This window comes from Homarus americanus, unplaced genomic scaffold, assembly GCF_018991925.1.
Source record: "Homarus americanus isolate GMGI-L3 unplaced genomic scaffold, GMGI_Hamer_2.0 scaffold11022, whole genome shotgun sequence".
Taxonomy (NCBI): Eukaryota; Metazoa; Arthropoda; class Malacostraca; order Decapoda; family Nephropidae; genus Homarus; species Homarus americanus.
In genome coordinates, this window is record NW_024737068.1 from 4,173,087 (window position 1) to 4,199,881 (window position 26,795).

The 26,795-nt window shown below is 38.3% G+C and overlaps 1 protein-coding gene across 5 annotated transcripts in view; it reads right to left on the reverse strand.

Annotated features, from left to right (window-relative positions):
- Positions 1 to 6,323: 6,323 nt before the first annotated feature.
- The window catches only part of LOC121872915 (polypeptide N-acetylgalactosaminyltransferase 10-like), an 85,417-nt gene continuing 64,945 nt past the window's right edge, over positions 6,324 to 26,795 (reverse strand). For 4 of the 5 annotated variants that reach the window (XM_042376025.1, XM_042376022.1, XM_042376026.1 and 1 more), the window contains 8 exons: positions 25,420 to 25,597; positions 24,642 to 24,759; positions 23,716 to 23,826; positions 17,392 to 17,502; positions 13,309 to 13,419; positions 9,703 to 9,798; positions 7,415 to 7,561; positions 6,324 to 6,976 (listed from right to left, as the gene is read on the reverse strand). In XM_042376025.1, the coding sequence (XP_042231959.1) occupies positions 6,791 to 6,976; positions 7,415 to 7,561; positions 9,703 to 9,798; positions 13,309 to 13,419; positions 17,392 to 17,502; positions 23,716 to 23,826; positions 24,642 to 24,759; positions 25,420 to 25,597 (1,058 nt within the window). In that variant the 3' untranslated portion in view covers positions 6,324 to 6,790. Of the gene's footprint in view, positions 6,977 to 7,414; positions 7,562 to 8,723; positions 8,882 to 9,702; positions 9,799 to 13,308; positions 13,420 to 17,391; positions 17,503 to 23,715; positions 23,827 to 24,641; positions 24,760 to 25,419; positions 25,598 to 26,795 lie in introns of those variants that run through there. The other variant, XM_042376027.1, reaches the window with a different exon arrangement.

Consider the following 26,795-nt stretch of genomic DNA (forward strand, 5'->3'; position numbering starts at 1 on the left):
GTGGATATTGCTGCATTTATCACGAAATTGAGTAATATCACTGATTTCATGTACAGTATATTAGAAAAATATAGCCTTATATGTAGGTTTATTAATGTTCATAGAATTAGTTTAAAAATATTTATAATTATCAGAGCAACGGGTGCTGCATAATCATATAGCATGGGAATAACATGTACCGTACGCTCATTATCATCACACTCTGGTAAGGACAAGAAATTAATTTGTTATCAAATTATTTTATTCTCAACATCAACAACAATAAAATGGCACTATAGATCAATTTCACACATTTACTAGCACGTGTAGCCTTGAGACAGGAGTCTGGTTATCACAGCTCACTTTAACCTCATGAAAACTTCAGAAATCGGAAAATTTTAATCAAGATGATACTCATTTTCAATTGGAGATAAATATGTCCAGAAGTAATAGTAAAGGTCGTTTAAGTAGTCTTTTTTCTCACTTGTGTTTCGTGGTTTGTCGATATATCATTTCTACATATACGCTACCATTTCCAGAACTAGCTATAAGTTTGTTAATGTTATTCAAAAGTTTTTGTGCAATTAATGTACCATACCATATCAAACAGAGGAGGTATCACAGGAATGGACGTATCACAGTACTACAACGAGGTTAATTGTGCGTGCTGACATGCGCCATGTTGATCAGGTTGAGGGAGACGCAACAACTGACCACCTTTGCAATACTTAACCCCTCTTCGGAGAAGGCTGGTGGTATTCGGACACAATTTGAGCCCTACATACAGGTTTCATTTCATGGGTTCAGAGTCAGAGGAGTTTTAAGATTTCAAATTGGTAGGTGTAATTTTCTTACGTAGTTCTCACTATAATTCTGTGCAAAATCGATAAATACTTCAGTATATACGTACCGTACGACCAAAAGCTTTAGTTTCACGGTACAAGTATTGAATGTAAGGCGAGCTCAGCCTAGACACCACCTCTCTATCTAGGTGGATGGACTTGGCCCAGAACACCCGAATCCTCCCCTTTCTATGATTTTGCATTACTTTGGGACCCCACACTATGAGAGGCCCGCGTTGCACCGATTGCACCTACGTCAAATCACACCTCTGTTCAGTTTGGCATTGATACTTAGTTTTTGCTCCATATAGACACGTCTTTACATACACACACACACACGAGCGTCACACAAACACACACACACAGGCTTTAAACACATTATCGGACCAACTTTTAACCCCTAAAATTAACTGTTGAAGGACAATAGGCACTGTTGGTGCTCTCCCTCATAGGACATAATACAATAAATAAAATAAAATATTTACAAAATGGCATCTCTAGCCAAGGCGGTCGGGACGGGTGGGAGGGGGTACCATCTGTTAGCCCTCTATTTTGACAAACTTTCCCTAATTAAGGTCTCCATCTTGGCAAGGATTCCTAACGAAGGCTTGTATCTTGACCCACTTTCCCTAACTTACATTTTTTTAACGTATATACCAAACAAACTCATCACCTCCCAGGGTCAACATTTCACAACAGAGGTAATATATTTCAATAATTGAGGTATATTATTGATAACGTGTGTCCCTAACTTACATTTTTTTAACGTATATACCAAACAAACTCATCACCTCCCAGGGTCAACATTTCACAACAGAGGTAATATATTTCAATAATTGAGGTATATTATTGATAACGTGTGTCCCTAACTTAGCGGTGAGTCTTAAGGGCCACAGATGCTGTGCACCACCACCACCACCACCACCTTCTCCCCTAGGGCGTCGAGTGGACAAAATAAGCAAAAGAAAATTAGAACACTACCTCTCAAATGGACGGTTTAATTACCTAGATGGGGGACCAGAACCACATAAACCAACTCATTAATCCGATTAAGGGACAGAAGTGCTTTTTCGACACACAACAAATACCAATTACTCCGGAGACACAAACGAACTAAAATCAACTTGAAGTAAGATAGAGTAGGTTGGGTTCGTCTGTTTGCAAGAAATAATTTAGCCCCTTATTGTCTGTAACTGGTAGGGTGGCTAAATAGCATATATCCTATTCCCAGATTAAATTTATTCATGGCACTCTCTACATCTAAACTACTAACAAACTTTCTATGAGGCTAAACTCGCACTTCGACTAGTTGTGTAAACCAAAAATTATTCCAAATCAAATTTACGAGGACAAAAATAATGTTTTACAATTATGTCCGGTTTAGTTAAAGGAATTACACAAAGAGAAGAAGAAAATTAAGTCCCAGTACTGTAATTAGTTATTCACTTTAAATCATATCTCGAACAACTAATTAGCAAGTTTGGGATAGTTGTGGGAATTAACGCTCAGTGAGCCACGATCACCGTCATCAAACGTTTGTGTAATAAAATATCTTCGTAAGGTAAGACACAAATATAACATCCAGAAATATCCTCAAAATTATACTGAAACTTTACCGTCATTACATAATACGGTAGTAACGTAGCATCAGGAAATAATTAATACTAAGGAACAGAATGTTTTCGAAAAGATTCTTTACATTAATTTCCTCTCGTAATTAGTGTTAAGTGGTAGGTAGTTAAGGTAGAGTCTCAGTGAAGTACTTTCTCACACCTCCACTTCTGGTTCCTAACAAATATATTTTTGTGATACACGAAATACAAAAGTGAAAAATACGTAATGTTAAATAGCATGACTTTTTTTTTTTGCCTTCGGACTGTGTGAATGCTGTAAACACAAATGTTTTTATGCATGGAATCTCTACATGAAACTTGATTTGTATTTTTCAATAAAAATCGCGGTAAGTAATATTACTCTTATGCGAATTATATAAATGTTTTAAAACGTTAGATTTTCCAAATAGTATTACTGGTGAAAATCGTACAACCACTTTTAACACAGGCATAATGAACCAACCAAACCTGACCTAACGCTCTTGGAATGCACTGTACTATATAAAAATTAGTTAGGTAAAGTTAGATAAGTTAGGTTTGGTTGTGTTGTTTTTCCTGTTTCTAAAAAGTGCATTGATACCACAGCAGCCATGGCGGGAAATGATCGTTTTGCTGGTTATATAAATTACCACACATTTTTGGGGTGAACGGAAATAGTCACAGGAAAAAAAGTCACAGAACTTGTACACATTGACAACACAATATTGTATATATATGATGGCATTGCACGTAGGTTAGGTTAAGTTAGGTTAGGTTTTTTCCTTGCCTTTTTTTTACTTTTTTTCTTGTGCTTTTTTCCCTGGATTATTTTTTTTAACGCACTGATACACTATTGGGGAAAAAACTCATAAAATTACCAGCATAATATAAGAAAATAAAGAGGAGAAAAAAATAATAAATAAGGACACTTTATAATTATCTTATTGGATGGATTTTATCACATCTGTTTGAACGTCCTCGAAGGTCCAGATTCACCTAAGTTCTCAAGATAAATATTTTTCGTAATTGAAGACTTTTAATGTACTTATATATTTAACTTAAGATAAAACACAAAAGTACAAAAAATATTAAAACTAACCTAAGAATTAATTTTAGATGGGATTACTTACCACCAGACAAATCAAAATTGATATACTGTACTGTTACCATTCGCATCACGTTTTTCTGTCATATTAATGGTATTGTTACGCCGAGGCATAATTTAGTATTAAAATTTTTGTGAACGAGGTACTCTGATTATTTTATATTCCAAGCAGCAGTTATTTTGGTACGTTTTGGGAGATTTTCTTGTATATATTGATGTATTGTATTACCTTAGTATGATTTTTTTAGAATGTATTGCAGCATTTTTTTAACTATTTACTTATGTATTGTAAGCCTAGATCATTCTAGAACCTTCCAGACGTATGTCGTTCCGACCTCCAACGCCTGGTTGGTACTGGGATGCCCTGGACGCCTGAAGAATGTATAAATAGCACCAGCGAGCTGCCTAGGAAAGAGTTGACTTTCTGTTCGGTGTGAAAAACAAGCCTAGTAACAGCTAAAGATAATAGTTGTTCAAGTATTATGGAATGGTTGTGAGCGATATAAAGTGAAAAGACTAAGGAAATGTACTGTATATATTCGAAGTGAGAAGTCCAGTGGTAAAGACATACCCTGTGAACAGTTTTGTGTAGATTTAATGACTATTAAAGAAGATTACAGTCACAAGTGTGTTTCTGTGACCTAGTGGAAATCTATCTGCCTGTTGTTGTTTGTACACTGATACCGATCGACGGGAAATTATACGGAGACTGGCCGGGCAGCGAGTAGTAATTCGACACGTGATATTTCTACTGCTTCTGTATACAGTAGTGTATATAAAACCTGGCCATTGGTAACCAGCAGTCGAAGCTGGTAATCGGCGAAAGGGGTTCGGAACATTATACTAAGTGAACGTCTCTAGTTAAGAGTCTCAGTGTAATTATTTTGATTTAATTTGTGAATTATCTTAAGTTAACTGGTTTTAGGCACATCATTACTTCTCCATTCATTAGAAATAGTTAACAGATGTACAGTACCAATGTGAATCTGGAATGCAGGATGCTGCACGTACAGTATATATTATATACCATCTTGTAATTATTTCTTGTTCTTTCCCTCCCTCCGTATATTCAACCATCATCTATTAATTTTTTACCTTAACTGATATTCACTTCTCTTATCCTCTTTCTTCTCTTAAACCACCTTTCCTTCCATTGTACAGTACATGCCTGCTCTGACTATAGTTAATTTTTTATTGCTATCCAAAATAAGCATCGCCATCGTGTCATTTGTGATTGTATGATATGACAGTATGCCCTGTAGAAGTAAATTTTAGTCAATCTAGAGCATTTAATGATGTATTTTTTTTAATAAAGTTTTGCAAAAATTATATTGTTAATGCATCATCATGCCAAATAATGTAGCTAGCAAATGAATGAATAAAGGTGGATTTTTGTTTCATGGGAATAATACGGTAATTCATTAAATAAAATCAGGACAGAAGTTGGCGAGAGGGATTCGCGTGAGTCAGGTGCTTGTATTAGGAATCTTCTGGACTACGACGTTATCAATAAGATGACAGATGCTTTTAGTATATTGAAATTATAATTATATAAATCGGGTTGATAAACTGTAGCTTACTGAAGTACATCACCATATGTGTTTGCCAATTTTACTTGAGTTATCTAAATTCGCAGTTAGATTTGTTAAAAAAATAAGAAAAAGCATTAATTAATAGGGCCTATCCATTACATTCGGCGGGCATATTCGTTCATAAAACGTAATGTATAAGATTAAATAAATAATATTTTCCCTTACTTGTGTGGATACACCAAGAGCTATAACTAAGAAGAAATTTCACAATCAGCTTATGCATGTGATAACTGTCACTGAGTAGCGAGTCACCAGTTAAATTAGCAGAGTTGCCAACTTAGCGACTTTGTAGCTAGATCTAGAGCTTTTTGTTTTTTTCTAGCGACATTTTAGAGCGATTTGCGACTTGTCGCAAATCTAGAGATATCCACAGAAATCTAGCGACTTTCTGGATACTTTTGGACTGTCCATGAAAACTCAGTTTTCCTAATTTCGAGCCATAATATATAGCAACGGGGTTACAGGGACAATAAATAATAAGAAAAGTTGAATACATTTGAACGGGTCGTGGTACAGAAGGAGGGACACGTCTATTTCCTGATCACTTGATGTCAGCCCGTCCATGCATCTAACACCCTAAAATTGTGGTCAGAAGTGGCAAATTACAGAGATGCGACAGGTGAAAACCCTTACCATGATCTGGCTGAAATTGCACTCGCTGCCTTATCTCTTCCGCATTCAAACGCAGATGTAGAGCGCACATTTAGTAATATGAACTTTGTGAAATCAAAATTGCGCAACAAAATGAAACTATCGACATTAAAGGCAATTCTTACAATAAAGTATGGGTTAAAAATACAGAACACCTGTTGTGCAAGTTATGAACTTCCTAGTGATATTTCAAGAAAGATAGGGACTGTGGAGGCATACAGTTACAAGATATCTGCACGAGAACCTGAACCAAGCACTTCACATGCTTCCAGCTCTACAGTTGTTCACACTACCGACGACTACGAAGAGGACTGGGATGCAATTACTATTGAATAATAGGTAAGTGTGCACATTAAACTTTAAAAAAAATATTTTTATTTTTACATAATGCATTTTATTTATACTCCGTCCATTATAGTCGGCATTATGAAAATATAATTTGCATCAAATTACTGAAGGGGGGGGGGGGGAATAATAGCTAGCGACTTTCCATGGAAGATTTAGCGACATTTAGCTACTTTTAGGTACCAGCCTAGCGACATTTGAAAATCCGAGTTGGCAACCCTGTAAATTAGTTTGCTTGTTTTTTTTTTCTTATCGGGCTACTATTGGTGTTTTATATCTGTTCGTGATTAGGAGACATCTGTTACAACCTTCTTGAAACCAGCCTAATGTAAAAAATCATAAGACATTGTAACAAACATTTAACCTACTTTGCATGTACTGTAGGCTACGACAGGTACTGTACATTACTTATATTACTGTTAGCCTACTCCATACCTGGGTAAGCAGAGAAAGAGATTACTATGCTAAATATTAATCTCCGACCGACTTGACTTCTGAGGAACAAGTAGATGATCATTTTGACTCAGAACTCATGAGATCGTAGGCGTCTGGGTCTTACCAATCACAAGCCAAAACTAGAATGAGGGGCGAAGCTTATTTTGGATTTCAATAAAAAAATAACTACTATAGGTTATATATGGCTTTCATGCCTTGCTTACACACTGTTTTGCTCTCTCTCTCTCTCTAAAGCGTATCTCTAGACTTGGGGAAATGCGGGTATTGGTCTTGGATGAGTTTGGTGTTGGTGAAACTAAAGATCCACTTTTGCTCCACCTTGTTGTTGTCGCAGACGGCCATCTTGAGGGTGTGGCTATTGGGTTGAGCCTCGACGCACCACCCACTACTCTCTGACTGTATCTGCTGTGTCTCCTGTGTGTGGGGTAAAGTTAAGCATAAGTTAGGTGAGGTTAGGTTAAGCGTGAGGTGAGTTGGTGAGGTTGTTAGATTCGGTGTGGTTAGAAGATAGGTTAGGTTAAGTTAGGCTTTGATTATGTTAGGTTAAACTTAGGTTAGATTAGATTAAGCTTGGGTTAGCTTAGGTTAAGCTTGTCATAAGTTAGGTTGAGATAAATAACATCAACTTTAGTCGTCTGGTCTGGTTCAGCTTGACTTGATTAAGTCCATTCAGTTGAAGCTTGGCTAGGTTATGACATGAGGAACTTAGACAATATTAAATTCAGACCAATGGTGAGTTGGTTAGACTGCGAGAGAAAAATGTGTTTACTAAACTAGAATAAGCAATTAAAGACCTTAGATACTAAAGCGCAGTAATACATTATAACATAAAAGGGAGTGTTACCAACTCACAGGGTCATATCGCCAGGTCATGGAGGGGATGTGTTCTCCTATGCGGCAGTTGGAGGTGGTGGGTGGGCTGCTCTGAGTGTGAGGAACTACCCAGCAGAACTGTTCACTCTGGATCCTTATAGTCTTACGCCAGCATAGAGCGAAGTACTGCGTCGTACACCAAAATCAGTTGCATTGTTAGCCATAGGATATATATATATATATATATATATATATATTCAGTGAGGGTATTCATTGTACAGTGTATAAGAGCCAGTCAGCTGTGTTTACACTCGACGGAAGGGAAACTCATACCATGAGATGGAAACAAACGTAAATCTGACGACCTCTAGAGCCTTTGGTCAGTCACCATGCCAAAGAAAACGTTTTATAACAATGCGGAGTAAACTCGAGGAACTGAGGCCCTCATGTCGCATTTGGGATAATTTACCCCTATCCCCCGACCCCTTTTGTAAAACTTAAATACTTGAGTCTGAATATAGGCCTACTATATATTTTGCAACAGAGATGTGCATGTGCATAAAGATGTAATATAGTAATTTAATCACATGATACAGTTAAAAGAAAATACTATAGGTTTATAGATATTTAAAAGCTGTTACACGTTTATTTACATATTTGTCTTTATAATTTTTTTCAGAGAAATTATTTTTACTGCTGTTCTATAATTAACATATTATTTAATTCAGGTACAGTTAAAAAATATCAAAACATAAACAGTATAAATAAACACTACCGACTTTGTAAAAATTCATAAAATATAATAATTGCTGTTCTCTGTAGAACCTGCAATGTGGTGTTATATATATATATTGCAATGTGATGCTGTGTGTACTTGACGAGCCGACAGTAGATTACTCTTGCGCGGGGCCCCCTTAGGCGCGGGGCCCAATTGGGAGTAATTGGTCCAATTGGCTTAAGGCCGGCACTACCCATCAGAATAATGCCAATGTTAATTTTGGCATATGAGGAACTACAATGAAACAACCTATAGGCACATCGCTCTCCAAATCTATGGTCCACGATTAGATTACGGGGTAATGAGTGGTCGTAATGACGCCTGGAAAATTTGAATCACATTATTTCAACGCTAATTACTCCCCAACTAAGGGTTTCCGAATTCCGATGTGCTATTAAGGTGTTTTTGTGTTGTTCTGGAAGTTCTTAATTAGTTAAATGCTGTGTGACCACCGCCCGTGAACCCACTTGGACTTACTCAACCTGAGTTAATTCCCCAGTGACCCACTACCACATAGCAGCTAAACCATTTTCGTAATTATTTACTCTTAGGTGATAAAACAGTAACGAATTGTGTGTGAAGATTATTCCTTTAATAAATATTGCTTCACTCGCCATAAACTGGTTGCATCTACCTAAACCGCGTGCCACATTAAATTGAATTTCTCAATCACTCCACGGGCAGCACAAACACCTGGTCCAGGCCGCCGAGTCACTGGTTGTCCATGCCTGGTATAGTGCATAGTGAAGATGTACAATTTTTCAGACACTACAGGTTTACAAACAATGTACACAGGTACTAGTTATACAAACAAAGGTTCACATAGACACTAAATGTATGAAAACAATGTACACATAGACACTGGAGGTATACAAGCAATGGTAAACAATAAGTATAGCCCATGGAAGTCATATGAAATAAAAATACATGGTCGGTCATCTATACACAATGCATGTTTCTATATATGCGTACAGTATATATTATTTACTCATCATATACAGTATTCGCAAAATATATAATTAAATTGGCTTGTATTACCATTTATGATAACTCACTATATAGTAGGCTACTTAAATAAATTATATTGGATTATTGTTTGCTAGTTATGGCCATTCAAGTATACAGGTATTTCTATTTATTGCTGGGTTATAAGACATTACTTCTATGATAATATTACTACATGGTAATTGTCTCTCTCTCTCTCTCCTTCTCTATCTCTCTCTCTCCGTACATGTTACAGTACCTGTAGTGTACTTGCAGATCTTGTACAACTATAATGACATACGGTATATTAAGATATTACTGTCACCAATTGGGTATAAGTGTACCTGTACTTTCATGTAATACCTAAAAAAAAGTGTACTGGACCATGTGAAGATTAGCACCCACAGCTTATTAAACACCCTAGAAAACACCTAGCAAACTGATCTTACTTATACCCCCATGTAGTGTTAGGGTGTTTAATCAGATGAATAAACTGGAGTTGCTTATCTTCATATAAATATTTATATAGTACTGTTGTATCTAATAAACTTTGACTCGATCTCACCTGACTACCGCCGCCGTGACAGCCATACATGATGATAGGGCCGTATTCCTTAGAGCCGTTGTCCAGGCAGAGTGTAGGCGACGCGACGCTCTTAATCTACAGTAAAACATAATACAAAATTGAGTTAGTGAAGGCGCTATTCTCAGGTTGAGTGTGTGTGTGTGAAGAAGTCGTTTATAATACTGTACTGTATAACTCTCTTCAAACGAATCAGATTTTTTTTCTTTTAATTTCAGGGGTTTAAAGTTGGACTTACATGATTAAAGTAGTCAAGTAAACGTAGAAATTAACACGTTATTGGTGGTACATATTGGCGGGAGAAACGCTTGGGTCATCCGACATGCGTACTGTGAAACGTCAACAAAGGCTTGCAGTAGATTCCTTCCCTACAAACGCTGTTTGTCGCTGAGTAGCCGACCCCGCGTATTCCCCAGTGTATGCCTCGTGGTCTAGGTCAACCAGCGCCGTCTTACATGACGGTCAACTATTAAGCCACGCCTACCTCCGTTATATAAGACCTGACCTCGTGGTGACCTAGCTCTCTTTCTACCTACAGCCAGTCCTCAAGAAACACCACCTCCTCCACTCCTGTCTGGCGGCCCTCGCTCTCGCCGGCGAGCATGGCGACCCACAAGCTGGTGCTCCTCTGAGCATCCTCACCAACCAGCTCTCTCTACATCACGCTTGTAACCACGCTGCCACTTCCCAGCACCAAGCTGCACTGTACATCCAATATAATATGTATACAGAGAGCACATTGTGAGTTTCCTTTCTCCATCCTATCCTGAGTGAGGAACCAAACAACCAGTACCCCACAGGCTGTGAGTGAGCTCTCCCTACTACACCTTGCCCTTCCATCTGCAAATCGACGCTAGCGGTGTCGGAGTGGGGGCTGTGCTCCTACAACCCGACCCAACCACTGATGTCCTTCACCCTGTGGCATACTACTCCGCCAAGTTGAAAAACATCAGACCAACTACTCGACCATAGAGAAGGAGGCCCTGGCTCTGGTGTTGGCAATAAAGAAGTTTGAATGTTACCTCCAGTCTTGCCCACAAACAACCCTAGTCTTCACCGACCATAACCCACTCACGTTCATCCAAACCAACAAGACCTCCAACCAGTGAATCCTCCGCTGGGCTCTCCTCACCCAGCCCTATAATCTACAAGTCCGGCACATAAAGGGGGTGGACAACCTGATTGCGGACTCCTTATCCCGAGCTCCAGTGGAAATGCAGCAGCTACTCCCCAGACGCACCAGGTGATCACCTCCTTCGCGCCCGCGCTACAGAGGTCTTTGGAGGGAGGGGTGTGTTACGAACCGCGCCACCAATTGTCATGATCTACCTACCCAGCACTACGAACCACGCCATCTTTTGTCTTGATCTACCTACCCAGCACCACGAGCAACGCCATCTAGGGACGAAACACGAGTATAACTCGTCTTAGTTACCACTCTGGGGTTTCCCTTCTCCATATCCTGGTTGTTGCATCACCTCCTCAAAGTCTTCTTTGTCAGCTCCAGTTCGAGGAGAGTTCAGTTCACTCTGGGAAGTGACCACAGGACCACCTATCCTGGAAACCTACGGCACAGTGACTACCTACCGTCTACTACAATACTCAGCCTTACTCGTCAGCCATCTCAGCTCCGCACTTAAGTATTTGTAATCTTATATTGCCTCCCCCACCTCCACCTTGCTTCAAATTATTGTATGTTGTATAAATATGTATATACTGTTAATGTTTAGGTTAAGTATGGTTAAGGGTAAATTATAGAAAGCTGAATATTTTGTTAAGGAATTTATGGCACTTTATTATACACAACAAAAACTCGCATCCTTTGTCTACCCTTTTATAGTCCGATTGTCTTTGTTTGTTTTTTTGTTGTTGCCTGTTGGGATCTGGGTAGACTTTTAACTATATTCTAAATCCCCAACTCGTAACAAATGTCTTATAAGAAGGATGTTCAGATACTTGTACAGTACCTAAATGGTCCATCTCCCGTAACACTTCGAAAGTCGAGCTTCCTCATTCCGAGCACTTTTACCCTGTTTTGTCCCTGAGATATGCTACATACTATTGGTTGATTGAAAACGCCCAAAGGAGGGCCACCAGATTAGTGCCTACACTTTAACACCTCAGGTGCCCAGAAAGATTAGAACTGCAATTGCCTAGCTTATACTATTGGTGGAAAGGGGTGACTTAATAGAAGTTTATAAAGACATTACTCAGTTGAGTGTTCATACCTAGAGCTGGTGGATGCACTAGGCGCTAAGTTGAAGTAGTTACAAGTTCAGGAAACTGTCTAAAGGGAAAAAAAATTGGTAAAAGGATGCAATTAGTAGAAATACCAGAAATTGAATGGGAAGAAAATTTGTATTGGCTTGACATACTTTGTGTAATTAATTTATTACACTATAGTGCAACAGCTGCACCTAAGTACAGGAGACCCTTGCCATTCGTGGGTATGCGATTCGCGATTTCGATTTTCACAGTAAGCAAATGGTGACTAGCTTGTGAGCCTTTTCTCACAGCTCAATGAGTCACCCTATGTGCCAGCAGCGTCTCCTCTCCCTTTGTTTGCACTCAGCTATTGCTTGTGTTGTACTGTCAAAACTAAAGTGTTCCTGTGTGAAAATGACCCCTAAAAGACTACCTAGTGTCAGTGCTAGTGGAGTGAAATGTAAAAGGCAGAAGTCAGCGATGACCCTGACAAAGAAAGTTAATTATTAGACGAGTTAAAGGGGGGGATGAGTGCTGCTGCAACTGGTCGGTTGTTTGGTATAGGTATACAGTAGTGCATGAAGGCAGTATAAGTTGCTATTCATGGTTTTGCCTATTCGTGCCAGGGTTTACTGTAATTCATAAGCATACCCCAGTTTATGATGAGCTACAGATCCTGGGAAGAATTATAAAATTTTCTTCCTCCTGATGCAGTTGGTTCAATATTCAGAGCCTCAAATTCTTTAAATTCCTTCTATGAACTTTGACTCTTAAATTTTTCTCGATGGTCCTAGTGTAGCTTTCATGTACTCTGTACTTTTTTGCATGAGTGCTTTGCTAGACAAGCAGCTTATGAAGGAAGATTATTCAAACATTTTATGGCACTAAATGGTATTCCATAGTTTTTAAAGTTGATCTTGGTACAGGAGTCTTAAGAATTCTTCCTCATGCTTTTCAGAGGTAATAAACTTCGTTAAAATGAGGAGTAAATGGTGCTTATACTCCATACCTTTTGTATGCATCTTCTAACTGATTGAAATATGAAAGTACAGTATTTGTTTGATATTTGTAAGTAATCTGCAGCCACTGTCTGACCCAACATCATCTTAAGTTTTAGAGTATGAATAACCCCAAAATTTGGCCAAAACTAAAGAGTGTATTTGCTGATAGTACATCAGTGCGATGGGATATTTGTTTCAGGTGTTTAGGAATTTAAATTTAGTAGAGGGAAAGGATCGTTCCTTTTTTTGTCTAATTTGGTGGTTCAAGTGGAGATTCTTTAACATGGTTTGGTGGAAGGCCTAAGTTGCATAAAATTAATCTGATTATTTAAGATACTTCTCCTGATAGTTGGGTGGTTCTGAAAGTGGAATCTTTACTTACTGTTCCATTAGCGTAGTCTGGTGGCTCGACTGGTGGATACCTCTTCACCAAGTCGGGCGCTACATTCTCCAGGTACCATTTGAAGCTTTTGCACTGGAGACGTTCACGTATCTGTTGGCAGAACAGTTTGTGTTAAGGGTTGGTATTGTTAACCTACTTGAAAAATGCCTATTATGGTTTGGGTGTGCAAACATTACCTCATGTATTGAGGTATATACAGTAGATGGAGCTTCACATGAACACACAATCATTAAATAGAATAAATATTGTATAGTATCATCTTTTGTCCAAGGTTGGTCACAACTGAAGGTCATAAGCCTTTTTTGGGCAACTAAGATGTACTGCAATATTTTTCTTGTCTTCTAATCCACTGTTGGAATTGAACTAACTGGAGGTTCATTTTCTAGTGGGAGCATTAATATTGAGATGGTGTTTCTTTGAGGGAAAATTTCTGTAATGATTTTTATGTTTAATCTATCATTGTCAATTACTTATTTAGCACGGCGGTCGAGTGGATATAGTGCTTGCCTCCTGTTCCAGGGGTCCGAAGTTCGATTCGCAGGTGCTCCCGGTTTACCCAGCTGGAAATGGGTAGCTAAGTTTACGATTTAGGGAAGTGGATGTGTTCGAGTGCAGTACCGACCATGCTACCTCCTTGTATACCGAAGGCTAGTATACAATGTGTTGTATTCTCACTGTCACTAACAAGCAGTCATGCCAATGGGACCCACTTTCACCACTTATTAGCTAACGAGGTGGTCGGTCTGTTCTTTGTTACTCTGACCTTTATTGTCCAGTGCTAGTAAATGGGAAACTGATATTTGTCCTCTTTAAGTCTTTCTTACATCCCCCACCATTTGATAATGTTTGAATGGGACTGTTATGGCAGCTATCGCAGAGCATTATGTGTTGTCACATGGACAATGCAATTCATCAACAATCTCAAATTAAATGTCAAGGGTTTGGATTTAACAACGAATTCTGATTTGCTAGCTGAAGAGTTGCTATCTGTAGAACATAAATTGATTAGGAAGGTACAACAGGAAGGCTTCTTCAGGAATATGAAGCCATGATGGGAGGCTGTAGGAAGTCTAATAATCTGATGCAAGAACTCAGGTTGTTTGAAAGTAAAGGACTGTTGATGTTTAAAGGGATAATTCTACTAAATATTCCATATTGCTTCTACCTAACCTAACCGAAATATGCTAGGGACTGTCAGTTGGTTGAAAATGTTCAAAGGAGGGCCACCAGACTGGTGCCTGCACTTCGGCACCTCAGCTACCCTGAGAGATTGAAGCGCCTGAACTTGCCTAGCTTATACTACAGACATTGCCCAGGGGGAACCTAGTTGAGGTGTATAAGCATCTCAGGGGGCACTACTCAGTTGAGTGTCCTTACTTGGAGCTGGCAGACTCTCACCCCACAAGGGGTCACAGCTCAAGATTGTAGAAGCTGCAAGTCCAGAAAACCGTAAGGGCAAATTTTTTCGGAGTGAGGGTTGTAAACTCTTGGAACAATCTACCAGAGAGTGTTGTGACGGCACCGAGTGTGAGCTCTTTCAAGACAAGACTTGACCAACACTGGAGCAGGTTCAGGTACATTCAGGAGCCGGTGCATGCCCAGTATTTGCCAACAGTGCGTGACAGAGACGTGACCAATCGCCCGGGCGGCTAGCGAGCCGATCTTTTGGTGAAGAAGATAAATGAAAAGGAAAAGTAATCAGAGACGTGACCGATCGCCCAAGCGATCAGTGGCGAAGAGGATAAAAGTAAAAAGTATATACTCAAAGGATTGCTTCATTACTAATATCTAAGTAATGCCAAAAGTGTATGTTTTACGGAGTGAATCATGGTGTCTTATATATTAGACAGAAATGGTGGATTCCTAGAACTAGACAAGTGGTAAAGAGAGTCATAAAGAGATATATAATATGTAAAAAGCATAAACGCCGAGTGTGCCATAATTACCCGATTTTTTTTTATTTAAGAACCAGCCTACCCACTAGGTGCTTCCATACTAACCTAAAGGCTACCCATTGTGAAATTAATTCTCCATGGACATGGGAATGTATCTAAATGTGTTAATAAATCTTTTCTCTTTTCATTATAATGTTAGAGGGCATTTCATTTAAAAAAAACATTAGGTGTTTATTGTACCCTGTATAAGGAGTGGCATCGCCCATGCCCAGGTCCTGGAAATTGGGTCCATCGATGATTTCACGGTTTGATTTGTTAATTCAGTTGCACTCATCTGTTTGAGAGTTTTCGAGGTTCTAATCTCTTACTATTTAACTTTTAACTAATAAATAAGGGAAAATAAATAATTTTTCTTGTGGGCTGACCTTTTTGGGCCTCTTAAATGACTGGAAATAATTGCAATATATTTAAATTATAATGAAACATGTTTTACAAAATACTTTTATACATAAAAGAAAACTATGTTAAACATACAAACATCCTTTAAATGACTGACAATAGCTAAGTAATATAAAATATTATAAAGAACGTCTTTTAGAGAATAACTGTTACGTTATGTATAAGCACTTGACACAATTATCAGCTCAAAGCTTGTTAGAGGAGCAAATTACAGGCATCTTTTCAAGTAATTAAGGCAATATTTTGTTTTGAGTTTGGAGATTTTGGAGAGTGACGGCACTATGTACAAAAAAGGCAGTAGACAGTGTTGGCAAACTGTGCTCTTTACTTGTGTGGTGATTAGAGCAATCTACAAAAAAAATAGTGAATAACTTACCGTAGATGCATTACCACAAGCCTTTTGGTGTTTCTGTAGCAGAGAGGGATTTCCACAGCTACTTACAAAAGATAACACTCCCACCTTTATTAGTCCTTTTACATAGTATACAGTGTATTAAAGAATTAGTAAGCTATGAGGCAGTGAACAATTTTCTTGCTGATATACGTTGCAAATGGAAATTTATTCTGGCAAGAGCTCCTTGGTTTGGAATAATCTGGGAGCATTGGGATCGTTAAAGCAGGATTAAAGAAAGTTCTTGGTAGAGATCTTATTACCCTGGAAGAACTGACTACACTTCTGCTTGAAATTGAAGCATCAGTTAATGATAGACCGATGACCTATGTTTTTAGTTTGATGGAAGATGCCGGAAGTTATTACACTTTCACACCTAGATTACGGACTATCCCAAAAGAAAGTGTTACATCTTGTATCCTAAAATATTCCACTGATTTATGGGAAATTTTGACAAATGAATATTTATTGGTCCTTAAAGAAACACATATATGCCTACTGAAGAACTATGATAATTGCCTGTCTGTAGGTGATGTCCTCATTCATGATGAGGGGGACCCCTGAACACTTTGGAAATTGGGATGGATAGTTGAATTAAATCCTGGTCCAGATACACTTGTTAGGGTGTTTAATTCCCAAGACATGCTGCTTTGGGTTTGGCTAATCTTTGGCAATCAGAACTTGCTTCAAAACTTTTGTAAATAATGAATACGTATAATGTGATTTTATCAAGATTTATCTTATCCACGTTTTCACTGTGGATCTACATGAAGTATAATGTACTGTATATGTTGATGCACAGATTTTTATTTGTTTTTGGTGGTGGGTATATATTATACTGGAATTAAATGATATTAGGGAATTAAACTATAATATTAGCCACGAGAATTAGTTTAAGGCTTGGCGGATCACATTATGGTTTTGCCTAAAATTTGCATGCATGATTAGTCTTGTGTTTCACTGCCTGCACCATAAGTTAGTTGGATACCTGCCACCCAACTTACCACACACCCTATCAGTATATTCTCAGTTAAACCTACAAAGAGACTCAAAACACAGTCCACGTACATGACGATGTGTTAATATGGGTACTCCACATCAACAAGGAGAAAGATAAGTTTCTATTTATTTAATGATACCGGATAAACTATAGCAGGTAACTAAACATATAAACAACGTGCGGTAGTCAGACAAGTGAACTGTGCTTTAATTATTTTTGTTGAACCTTTATAAATAATGATAGGGCCCTTACCTTGATCTTAACAGTGTATATATTTGCTAATTTAGGTAGAAAAAATAACTCATTTCATTACAAACCTCCAATTCTCTTGACACATCTCCAGCATCAACTTCACGCAGGTGCGGGTTCCTGCGGTACAGTGCTTCAGCATATTCATCCATCCACACCACTGCCACTCTCTTGTAGTTCTGGAAAAGACATATGGATATGGCTCAATTCTGATAGGTTAAATCAATTAATTTTCAGACTTGTAAATAAAGAGAACCTTCTGATCATTGTGTAATTTGGGTGCCGTACCGTAATTCCTGTGGCATCTTGCTTTTAGTCAAGTTCAGTTACAAGGAGGAAATGTGCAGAGTCTCATGTTATTGAGGGAGTGTGAAGGAAGTTGTGGTGTTATTATATCTGTTAGTTAACACAGTCATTGTACAGTACTGTACATGCAATGTTGTCACATGTGTTAGTTTACAGCCTCATTTGTTTGAACTGTTGTGGGAGTTTTTCACTGTGAGGGAGATGACTAATTAATTCAAAACAGTTCTAGTGATAAGCCATGGAGCAAGTTTGGCCCAGGGCCATATGCCACATGCTAGCCAACCTGGTCAGGTGGGGTAGCCAGCATGGTGATGAAAAGAATGTTGTTGTATAGTTTGCAGACCTCACCAACATTTCCCTATAAAAGAGGTTCCAGAACCCCAGAGCTTCTACTTCATCTAGAGTGTGAACAGACAGTGTGTGTGAGTGTGGCTCAGCCATGAGTTCTCCTCCAGTACTTGCCAACAGAGAAGTGACCGACCGCCCAAATGGCTAACGAGCCGATCAGTGGTGAAGATGATAAAAGTAAAGTAAAAAAAGACATTTTTTTTTTATTGGGCACTCCCCTATATCCTGTGTAAGGTGACGCGCAGAAGCGTTTACAGCGCCCAACAGGGAAGCATGCTAAGTTCATGCTTGCCTTTATGTCTCATGAGTTAAGGGCGTAGAAGCCTGAAGGGTCAAGGGCGTAGAAGCCTGAAGAGTCAATCGTTTTTGTCATCAAGTTATTGGAAGCTCCAACAACTTGTCCCTGAATACGAATTCGCAACTTTCGATTTACAACAGGTACCTACTTTACTGCTAGGTGAACAGGGACCAATTGGGGCTAGGAAGTATGTCCCAACATCTTTTCCACCGGCCCGGGAATCGAACCTGTGATATCTCGCTTGCGAGGCAAGAGCAGTACCGCTTCTACCACCGGCGCCCCAAAAAAAAGACCCTGTGGTACTCAGACTGGTGAATTCATCCTTAGATTTTCTAAATGGATTAATCCAGGAGTTAAGTCTTTAAGTTAAGTTTAATAGTGAATCCTTTCACCATAACTAGCCATCTCCTATAAACTGTGTTCATATTTGTTGTGTTTCTGTATTTATTAATAAGTATAGGAACTATAATGTACTGTTTATATATTCCTTTTTATAAGATAGGGTCTATTTTAATATCACATCACATTACTACAATACTTGGTGGTTAATCTACCAGTGATAGATAACTTAGAGGAAATATCTCCAGAGTGGGTTTTGTGAGATTAAATGTCAACAGTACTGGCAAAGAATATAAAACCCAACACTGTGACAGACTTACAATATTCCAAATTATTTCCTAAATATGTTTAACAATATTTGTAACACCTACTGCAAATACACCAAGATCTTCCAAAGGACAACCATGATCATCATCTTCATATGAGGTGCTCAGCGTCAGAAGGTGAAGCGACACCTCTGCCAAAATGCGTTTTTTTGATGGATATCACTATTTTCACTCTTCCTCTACAATCTACATGTTGGCATTGGATGTAACCTTCTAGCTAGAATAGAAATATGGTTGAAAGTCCTTCAAAAATAAGGTGTGATTTCGCCTCAGACCTGGAGTTACGTATCAGGCTGTGCGCTCAGTTCCAGAAAGTGGCAACATCCCGTTCAGAGCGAGAGGAGTGCGAGCCAATGATAGTGCGCCTCTCTCGGACCATACCCCCTGAGGCAGCCAATCACAATGGATTTCCCCTTGCTATGTCACAGCTCCTTGGCCAATCCGTGCGCCCAGATGCTGCCGCCTCCTTAGTTTTGGAGCATATTTTAGCATCAGGGGGTTAAGTGTACGTTCTACTGCTATTTTTGATAATTTTTCAGTGTAACATTGACGTTATTCGTGTTCCATGGGTGTAATATCTGCCCGATATGAGAGCAAGACTCGGGTGAGGCCAGGCCTTCTGGTGTGGATTCAGGAGCCCATTATTCCTGAGCGTGTGTTTGATGGCAGTGCTCACATGGACACCCCAGTAACACTTGGTGATAGTGATTTTGGTGGTGAATTTTGTAATTATTATGGTGATACAAGTGCTACTGGTGATGGTGCAGGTGATGCGCATGATTGCAGAAAAAAACATACATCACGTTATGAACCATCGGAAGATCTTTTTAGAGACTATGATGACTTACCTGTCGACACTGAAATTGACTTACTGCATGATGAAAGTGATTATCATAATGACAATAACACTTTGAACGCACAGAATAACTTTTTAGCGTGATATAAAGCGTCCGAAAATCTTTTTGCAGATTATGATGAGTTAAAAGACAATGTGGCATGCACTGACAATGATAATGATGGTGAAAGTGAGCTTGAAACAGATGAAACTGAGTACTGTATATACTCATAATACAAAAAGTGACTGATATGCATCACAAGACCTTTTTAGACTGTGATCCGGTACAGAGTTACGTGGCATGCACTGACGGCAATAATGACAATGAAAGTGAGTCTAATGGTAACAGAAACTGAGACTCTAATGTATCACAACAAGAACATACAGACTGTGAGGAGGTAGAAGTGGACAGTGACGAGACATGCATTGACCCTGATAGTGATGAAAGCGAGCCTGACCCTATGAATGCTAGTGAAAGTGAGCCCATACCTCAGTCTTAAAATGAAACTGAACTGTTGCCGGCATCAATAATCAATGATTTAGTTGATGAAGAATCTGTTTGGCGATTTTTAGAGAGGACAGAGAAAGACTTTGATCAGTATGTGATTGATTATGACGCGGCCATTAAAGTTATACGCACTCCTCCGGATTTATGTAACTTCAAGTTGCTACGATCTTCAGGGATAATAAAACGAAGGAACTAAACAAAGTAAGATTGTAATACTATTGTCATAATACTGTACTGTTTTCACCAAAGATTATGCAAACTTCCCCCACCTTTGTATTTGTATGTTAATTACGTTGGGGTGGGGAGAGGTTAATGGTGGAGGGGATGAATGTAGTGGTGGTTCTTTATTATTACACAATACAGTGACCCCTCGTTTAACGAACACCTCGGTTAACGTAATTTCGATTAACGAACTGCCTTCCATAAGGATCTTTAATTCGGTTAACGAAAAAAAATTCGGTTAACGAAGTTCTTACGAACCGACCTCAACATGTTTTCACTTGCACTGACCAGGCAACCAGCTTTAGCATCAGTCCGCCAATACATTAATCGGTTCTAGGGCTTAAATTCCTTACTATTTTAGTAAATATCAAGAAGTTTATACTATTCAATAATTTTAAAAGTTTAATATTCAATTTTTTTAGTCATTTTAACAATTATTGAACATAATTGAAGGTAAAGTGACTAGTTTAATGCGCGGCATCCAGCCTCTTAACACAGCAAACAGGAGTTAGTCTCTCTCTGTTTTCACTGGAGGTAATATCTTGCTTGAGACTCTCTTCAACTAAATGCTTTTTTTCTGTGTTTCCAGGCAAATTATTGGTCATTTTGAAGTATATTTTACATATTGACAATATATAATGCAGTGCAGTGTTGATTTAAAGAAAATAATCTTGAATTACACCAAGAGAGCTAAAATTTTATGGGTGAAATGGCGCCATGGGGTGACTTCTCTTCCACCCCAATGCCTTCTCTTCTTCCTTCTCCTCCACCCCCATTCTAAATCCCATCATCATCATCATCATCCAGGAGCCTTCTACATACACACCTCAAAGTAAGTGAAATTTTCTACCATTTTTGTTGAATTTAGGAAATTTTCGGTGAGCTGGAACCAATTACCCAAAAACCCATTGAAACAATGGCTTCTGTTAACGAACTTTTCGGTTAACGAACGACCTTCTGGAACGGATTGAGTTCGTTAATGGAGGGGTCACTGTATTATACTTAACAGTATTATAAATCTTTGGCTAATAATAGAGATGGAAAGATAAATACTGATAGGCAAACGAGTTTTTAATTATTATTTGGAAAAATAATTGGGGGTTATGGGGGGGGGTGTAAGGCGAGAGTGCTCTTTTTGGTGATCATTAACTTGTTTTACAGTACGGTATTAACCCACAATAAAAAATGAACCCTCTAGATTAAAAAACAAAAAAGTTATGGTTTTTTGTACTTCAAAAAACTTTAAACGCGTTTTTCTCAGGTTTTTTTTAATTTGGCACTTCACCCCCTTCTGACGCGGAGCGCCTCAGATTATAGACATTTTCCACACTTTTTTTACAGAGAGGGAACTGGGTATTATATGTTGGATTTCCAAGGTATACGAGTAAATTTAGCAGACAGATGTATAAGAGTTCATAGAGAACATTAATGTTAAAAATGAATTTATAATAATAAACGGATGTGTCTGTCTCTCTGTCTGTCTGTTCCAGCTATAGCTTCAAAACAGAAGCAGTTAGAAACCTGAAACTTTACACACACATATTACATGGGTCCCAAGTTCCTGCTATTACAGTACTATTGACCGTGGACCCCAAATGTCTGTCTGTGATGAGTGCCTGTCCTCTGTCTGTCTGTTCCAGCTATAGCTCCAGAATAGAAGCAGTTAGAGACCTGAAATTTTACACACATATTACATGGAATCCAAGGTTGTGCATCATGGTATTATTGATCATGGACCCTCGGGTGGTCCAGGCAAGAAAATTTTTTTTTCTCCAACTGAGACATTGCCATGGCGATTGCGGAAGGTGGTTACCCATGTCAGGAAGGGCAAACTGTGACAGTCAAGTTTATATAACTGAGGTGTGTCCAACCAAAGTGGTGAAAACGCCAGAAAAAAAGGAGACCGCTGGCACTTTCCTCTCTCTGATCTGCCACCTGCCAGCCCTGCACATATTGATGTACGAGTACATATAGGTAGTTTTACTTAGATACCAAAATCAACCATATTTCTACTTCCATTCTGAGTAACCGAGTCTCTCTTGGGATACAGAGATGGTTTCTCTATTATTTGTGAATAAATCTCGATTTTGACCACAGTGGCGCTTTGTCAACTCGGGGTCATTCGGCCTCAATTGTAGTATACCTAACCCATGCAAAGCTGGGAAATACAGTACCGTACTGTATTTGAGCAGAACACTGAACTAGGAAAGATGATGTGTAGTTTTTGTACTGGAAAATGGTAAATGACATCTTATAAAACAGACGAATATAATGATTAAGAGTCCTGAGATTTTTTCATTATCATTATTACTGTATCAAGTTGGTGAAAAGTAAAGTTGGTCATGTTAGCTAAAGAGGAAACACCACAGTGAACACTTAGCCTCTGGTTGGTGGCAGTGTGGCTGGCACTACAAGCAACCATCTTCACTTCCCAATGTATACTGTACAAAATTTGTCACTCATTCCTATTAGATTAGACTAAAAGGTGCCCTGGCCACAAACCAGTAGCCTTAGCATAAGGGAAGAGTGCTGTATTCACTTAGCTGCCACACTCTGTACAGTTTATAATGAATGATTACAAGTATTTTCATTTGTACTGACATTGCTAATGTGATAATATTAGTCCAGTTCAGCATATTCTGAAGTTACTTAATGCAGTGATACATTTAGATGAAACCTTATCCATCATCATGATCATCATGAGATGTCACTGAGAAACTGTTTATACAAGTATGGCAGAAAATTAGCCCATAATCTTAAACTATTCTGAGACTTATGTTATCAAAATTAGAGAAATGTTAACTTTTACTTTTTCCTCTTCACCACTGATCGGCTCGTTAGCTGGTTGGGTGATTGGTCACGTCTCTGTTACTCACTGTTGGCAAGTACTGGGCATGCACCGGCTCCTGAATGTACCTGAACCTGCTCCAGTGTTGGTCAAGTCTGGTCTTGAAAGAGCTTACACTCGGTGCCATCACAACACTCGGGCAGATTGTTCCAAGAGTTCACAACTCTTAAATTAGTTCATATCTTCTAGAATATTATATTCAGAGTTTTGTTTGTAAAAAATAATTAATATGTTATTTAATTACTGTACATTTAATTTCTTTTACAGTACAGTAAAAGTAGAGATTTGATCTGTGAAGTACAAGGTATTATGACAGATTGCTGGATAATTGATCTCACAGGGGAAAGTGGATGTTGACGAACCTTACTGAGGAAGTCTCCCTTGACTGATGGTCGACCTTTAGGAGCGCCCCTGAAGACGTGGCCCACCCGCGAGCAGGGAGCGTCCAGCATTCTGCCCCCACACTGCCAGATCTACAACACAAACTCATTTTTAATGCTACAAGAAAAGGTGTGTTTGAGACACTCTTTGTATAATTGATGGGCAGCTTACACTGAAGGAGAAACAAAATACTGATAAAGCAGAAGATAATTTTTGAATATGTGAAGATAAAATGTACATGAAGCTTGAAGTAAAGATAATTTTCAACCCTCCTCCCTGAAGATCTTGGCACCCATAGTATTATAATAGATTTAGTTACTGTTGGTGTCTGTGATGGATGATAGATTTAGAGCTCGATTATTTCAAATATATTTGCTTTATAGAAGTACATTATAGAATACTGTATAAGTGAAGGCAAGTGGAAGTAGAAGACTGTATCGATTTGTGATGTTATTCAGAATTCAGTCATCATTGGAAAACTATTCTAGTTGTTATCAATCTTGGAATTCATACTAAAAATAAATATATTTTTTCATCATCACTTATCTGGCTCAAAATACTGTACTAATGTTGAGTACAACTACTTTTCACTTTGGATGGTCCTACTGCCAATGAACCATGTTTAGTTCCTTTCTTTTAAGGATAAAGAGATGTTGCTACCTCCTGGCATCTGGTTGGCATTGTTGTTGTTGGTAGTTGAATTTTTGCACAGAGCTCAAAGCATTACACAAAGAGGAGCATTTGCATCCTCTAACATGCTCTTAGTTCTACTTAGCTACCTTGAAGGACTCGTATTGCTAGTTTTATATTTCTACCAACAAACATAGGACCAAAACAGTACTGTACTATCAGTGGGTCCTCTTCAATAATACTGTACACAAAGTGGATCACCTAATTATTCACCCACCTTGAAGGACAGGTCATACTGCTCACCACCCCAGATGGCCAGGCCAGGGTCGTAGCCTCCCAACTCCCAGAAGAATTTGCGGCTAATGGCAAACAATCCTCCATTCATAATTGGGTTCCTGATAGTAAGGAAAAGTTACTCTTAACTTTAAATTGTCATCCTGGATAAAAAAAAAATGGAGGGGGGGTGGATTTTAAATGAACCTCATAAGATTTTGATATGCATCACAGATTCTTCTTCAGAGTCTTAGAATTACTGAGGACATTCTTAAGTAGGTAATCAAAAATACCCACTCCACAAATTCCTAATTTTAGTGTTTCGAGTACAGAAAATGCCTTATACTAAAGATATTGTCATATATTTTGAGCCTGGTTGTCTATCATTGTATATTCTGTTTGTTGAATAAAGTTCGTTAATACATTACAACACATTCTTTCTGTTTTGTCTGTTACACAGGAGTTTATAGAACTTTTTTATTGTATTACCTTTGGTGATGGTTGAGACTGACAAAGCACTACACTGAGGAAGGTTATAAGCCACTACTGGTAATTTGAAATACAATTATTGTACTTGGTAAAAATATAACTGGTAACTTAAATGGCTAACTAAATTGGTAACTTGGAAACAAAGCTAAATTAATTGATAAGGAAAAATGCAGAATTAATGGATAACTTAATTTTCTTTTTCATGAAACCAAACTGCTTTAATGCTATCTCGATACAGAAGGCGAGTGAATTTTCCCTGCTGTGATTGAACAAAATGTGTCATCACAGCTTACTCAAATGGCTCTGGTAAGAGATTGTTGTCCTTGTCTGTCAGCGGTAACCTCTTGTAGTATAATCGCCAGTCAAAGGCTCCCCGAGCACCATTGTCTTGCGGGGAGTAGGCAAATGTGTCCTTGTTGATCACATCAATGAGCGGACACACAGCGGTGCGGTAGTTGACAACGATGGGATCTGTCCAGGTAAAGGTGCAGGTTGTGACTCACTTATGTAAGAATATTCCATTTAATTAAATTTATTATTTCACCTCTTACTACAGTAGCTGTTCAGATAGTTGTTTGTTCTTTGTTACTGTGTTATGAACTTGATTGTTCATTTATGTTGATGTTCACCATGGTTTTTAATACTGTCCACATACATACATACAAACATACAGTGCAAGTTTAAGGAAGGTTTAGGTTATGATACAAATATTTTTATCAAGGAAGTTTTAAGATTTGATAGAGGTTTTGTGCTTAACTGAAGAAAGTTTTGATGTATTTTAAAGAGTTTGACATTTATCTAAAGGAAGTAACAGGGTTGAATAAGAGATTTTTGTTTACATTTAACTTGGCAGAAAATGTTTTGTTTTTTATCATTATGATAAATCTCATCGTATTTCATTTTTATTCTCTTTGCCAACTTGTTAGCCTGTTGTTGGCCATGACTACAGTATAGTAGTGCATATATGCCACAACATCCTGATGGTTGACTTGTGCCATAATGAAACAGGACAAAATCTCAGTTGTAAATACAGTGACCCCTCGTTTAACGAACACCTCGGTTAACGTAATTTCGATTAACGAACTGCCTTCCATAAGGATCTTCAATTCGGTTAACGAACAAAAATTCGGTTAACGAATTTCTTACGAACCGACCTCAACATGTTTTCGCTTGCACTGACCGGGCAACCAGCTTTAGTATCAGTCCGCCAATACAGTAATCGGTTCTAGGGCTTAAATTTCTTACTATTTTAGTAAATATCAAGAAGTTTATACTATTCAATAATTTTAAAAGTTTTATATTCAATTTTTTAGTAATTTTAACAATTATTGAACATAATTGAAGGTAAAGTGACTAGTTTAATGCGTGCCATCCAGCCTCTTAACACAGCAAACAGGAGTTAGTCTCTCTCTGTTTTCACTGGAGGTAACATCTTGCTTGAGACTCTCTTCAACTAAACGCTTTTTTTCTGTGTTTCCAAGCAAATTATTGGTCATTTTGAAATATATTTTACATATTTACAATATATAATGCAGTGCAGTGTTGATTTAAAGAAAATAATCTTGAATTACACCAAGAGAGCTAAAATTTTATGGGTGAAATGGCACCATGGGGTGACTTCTCTTCCACCCCAATGCCTTCTCTTCTTCCTTCTCCTCCACCCCCATTC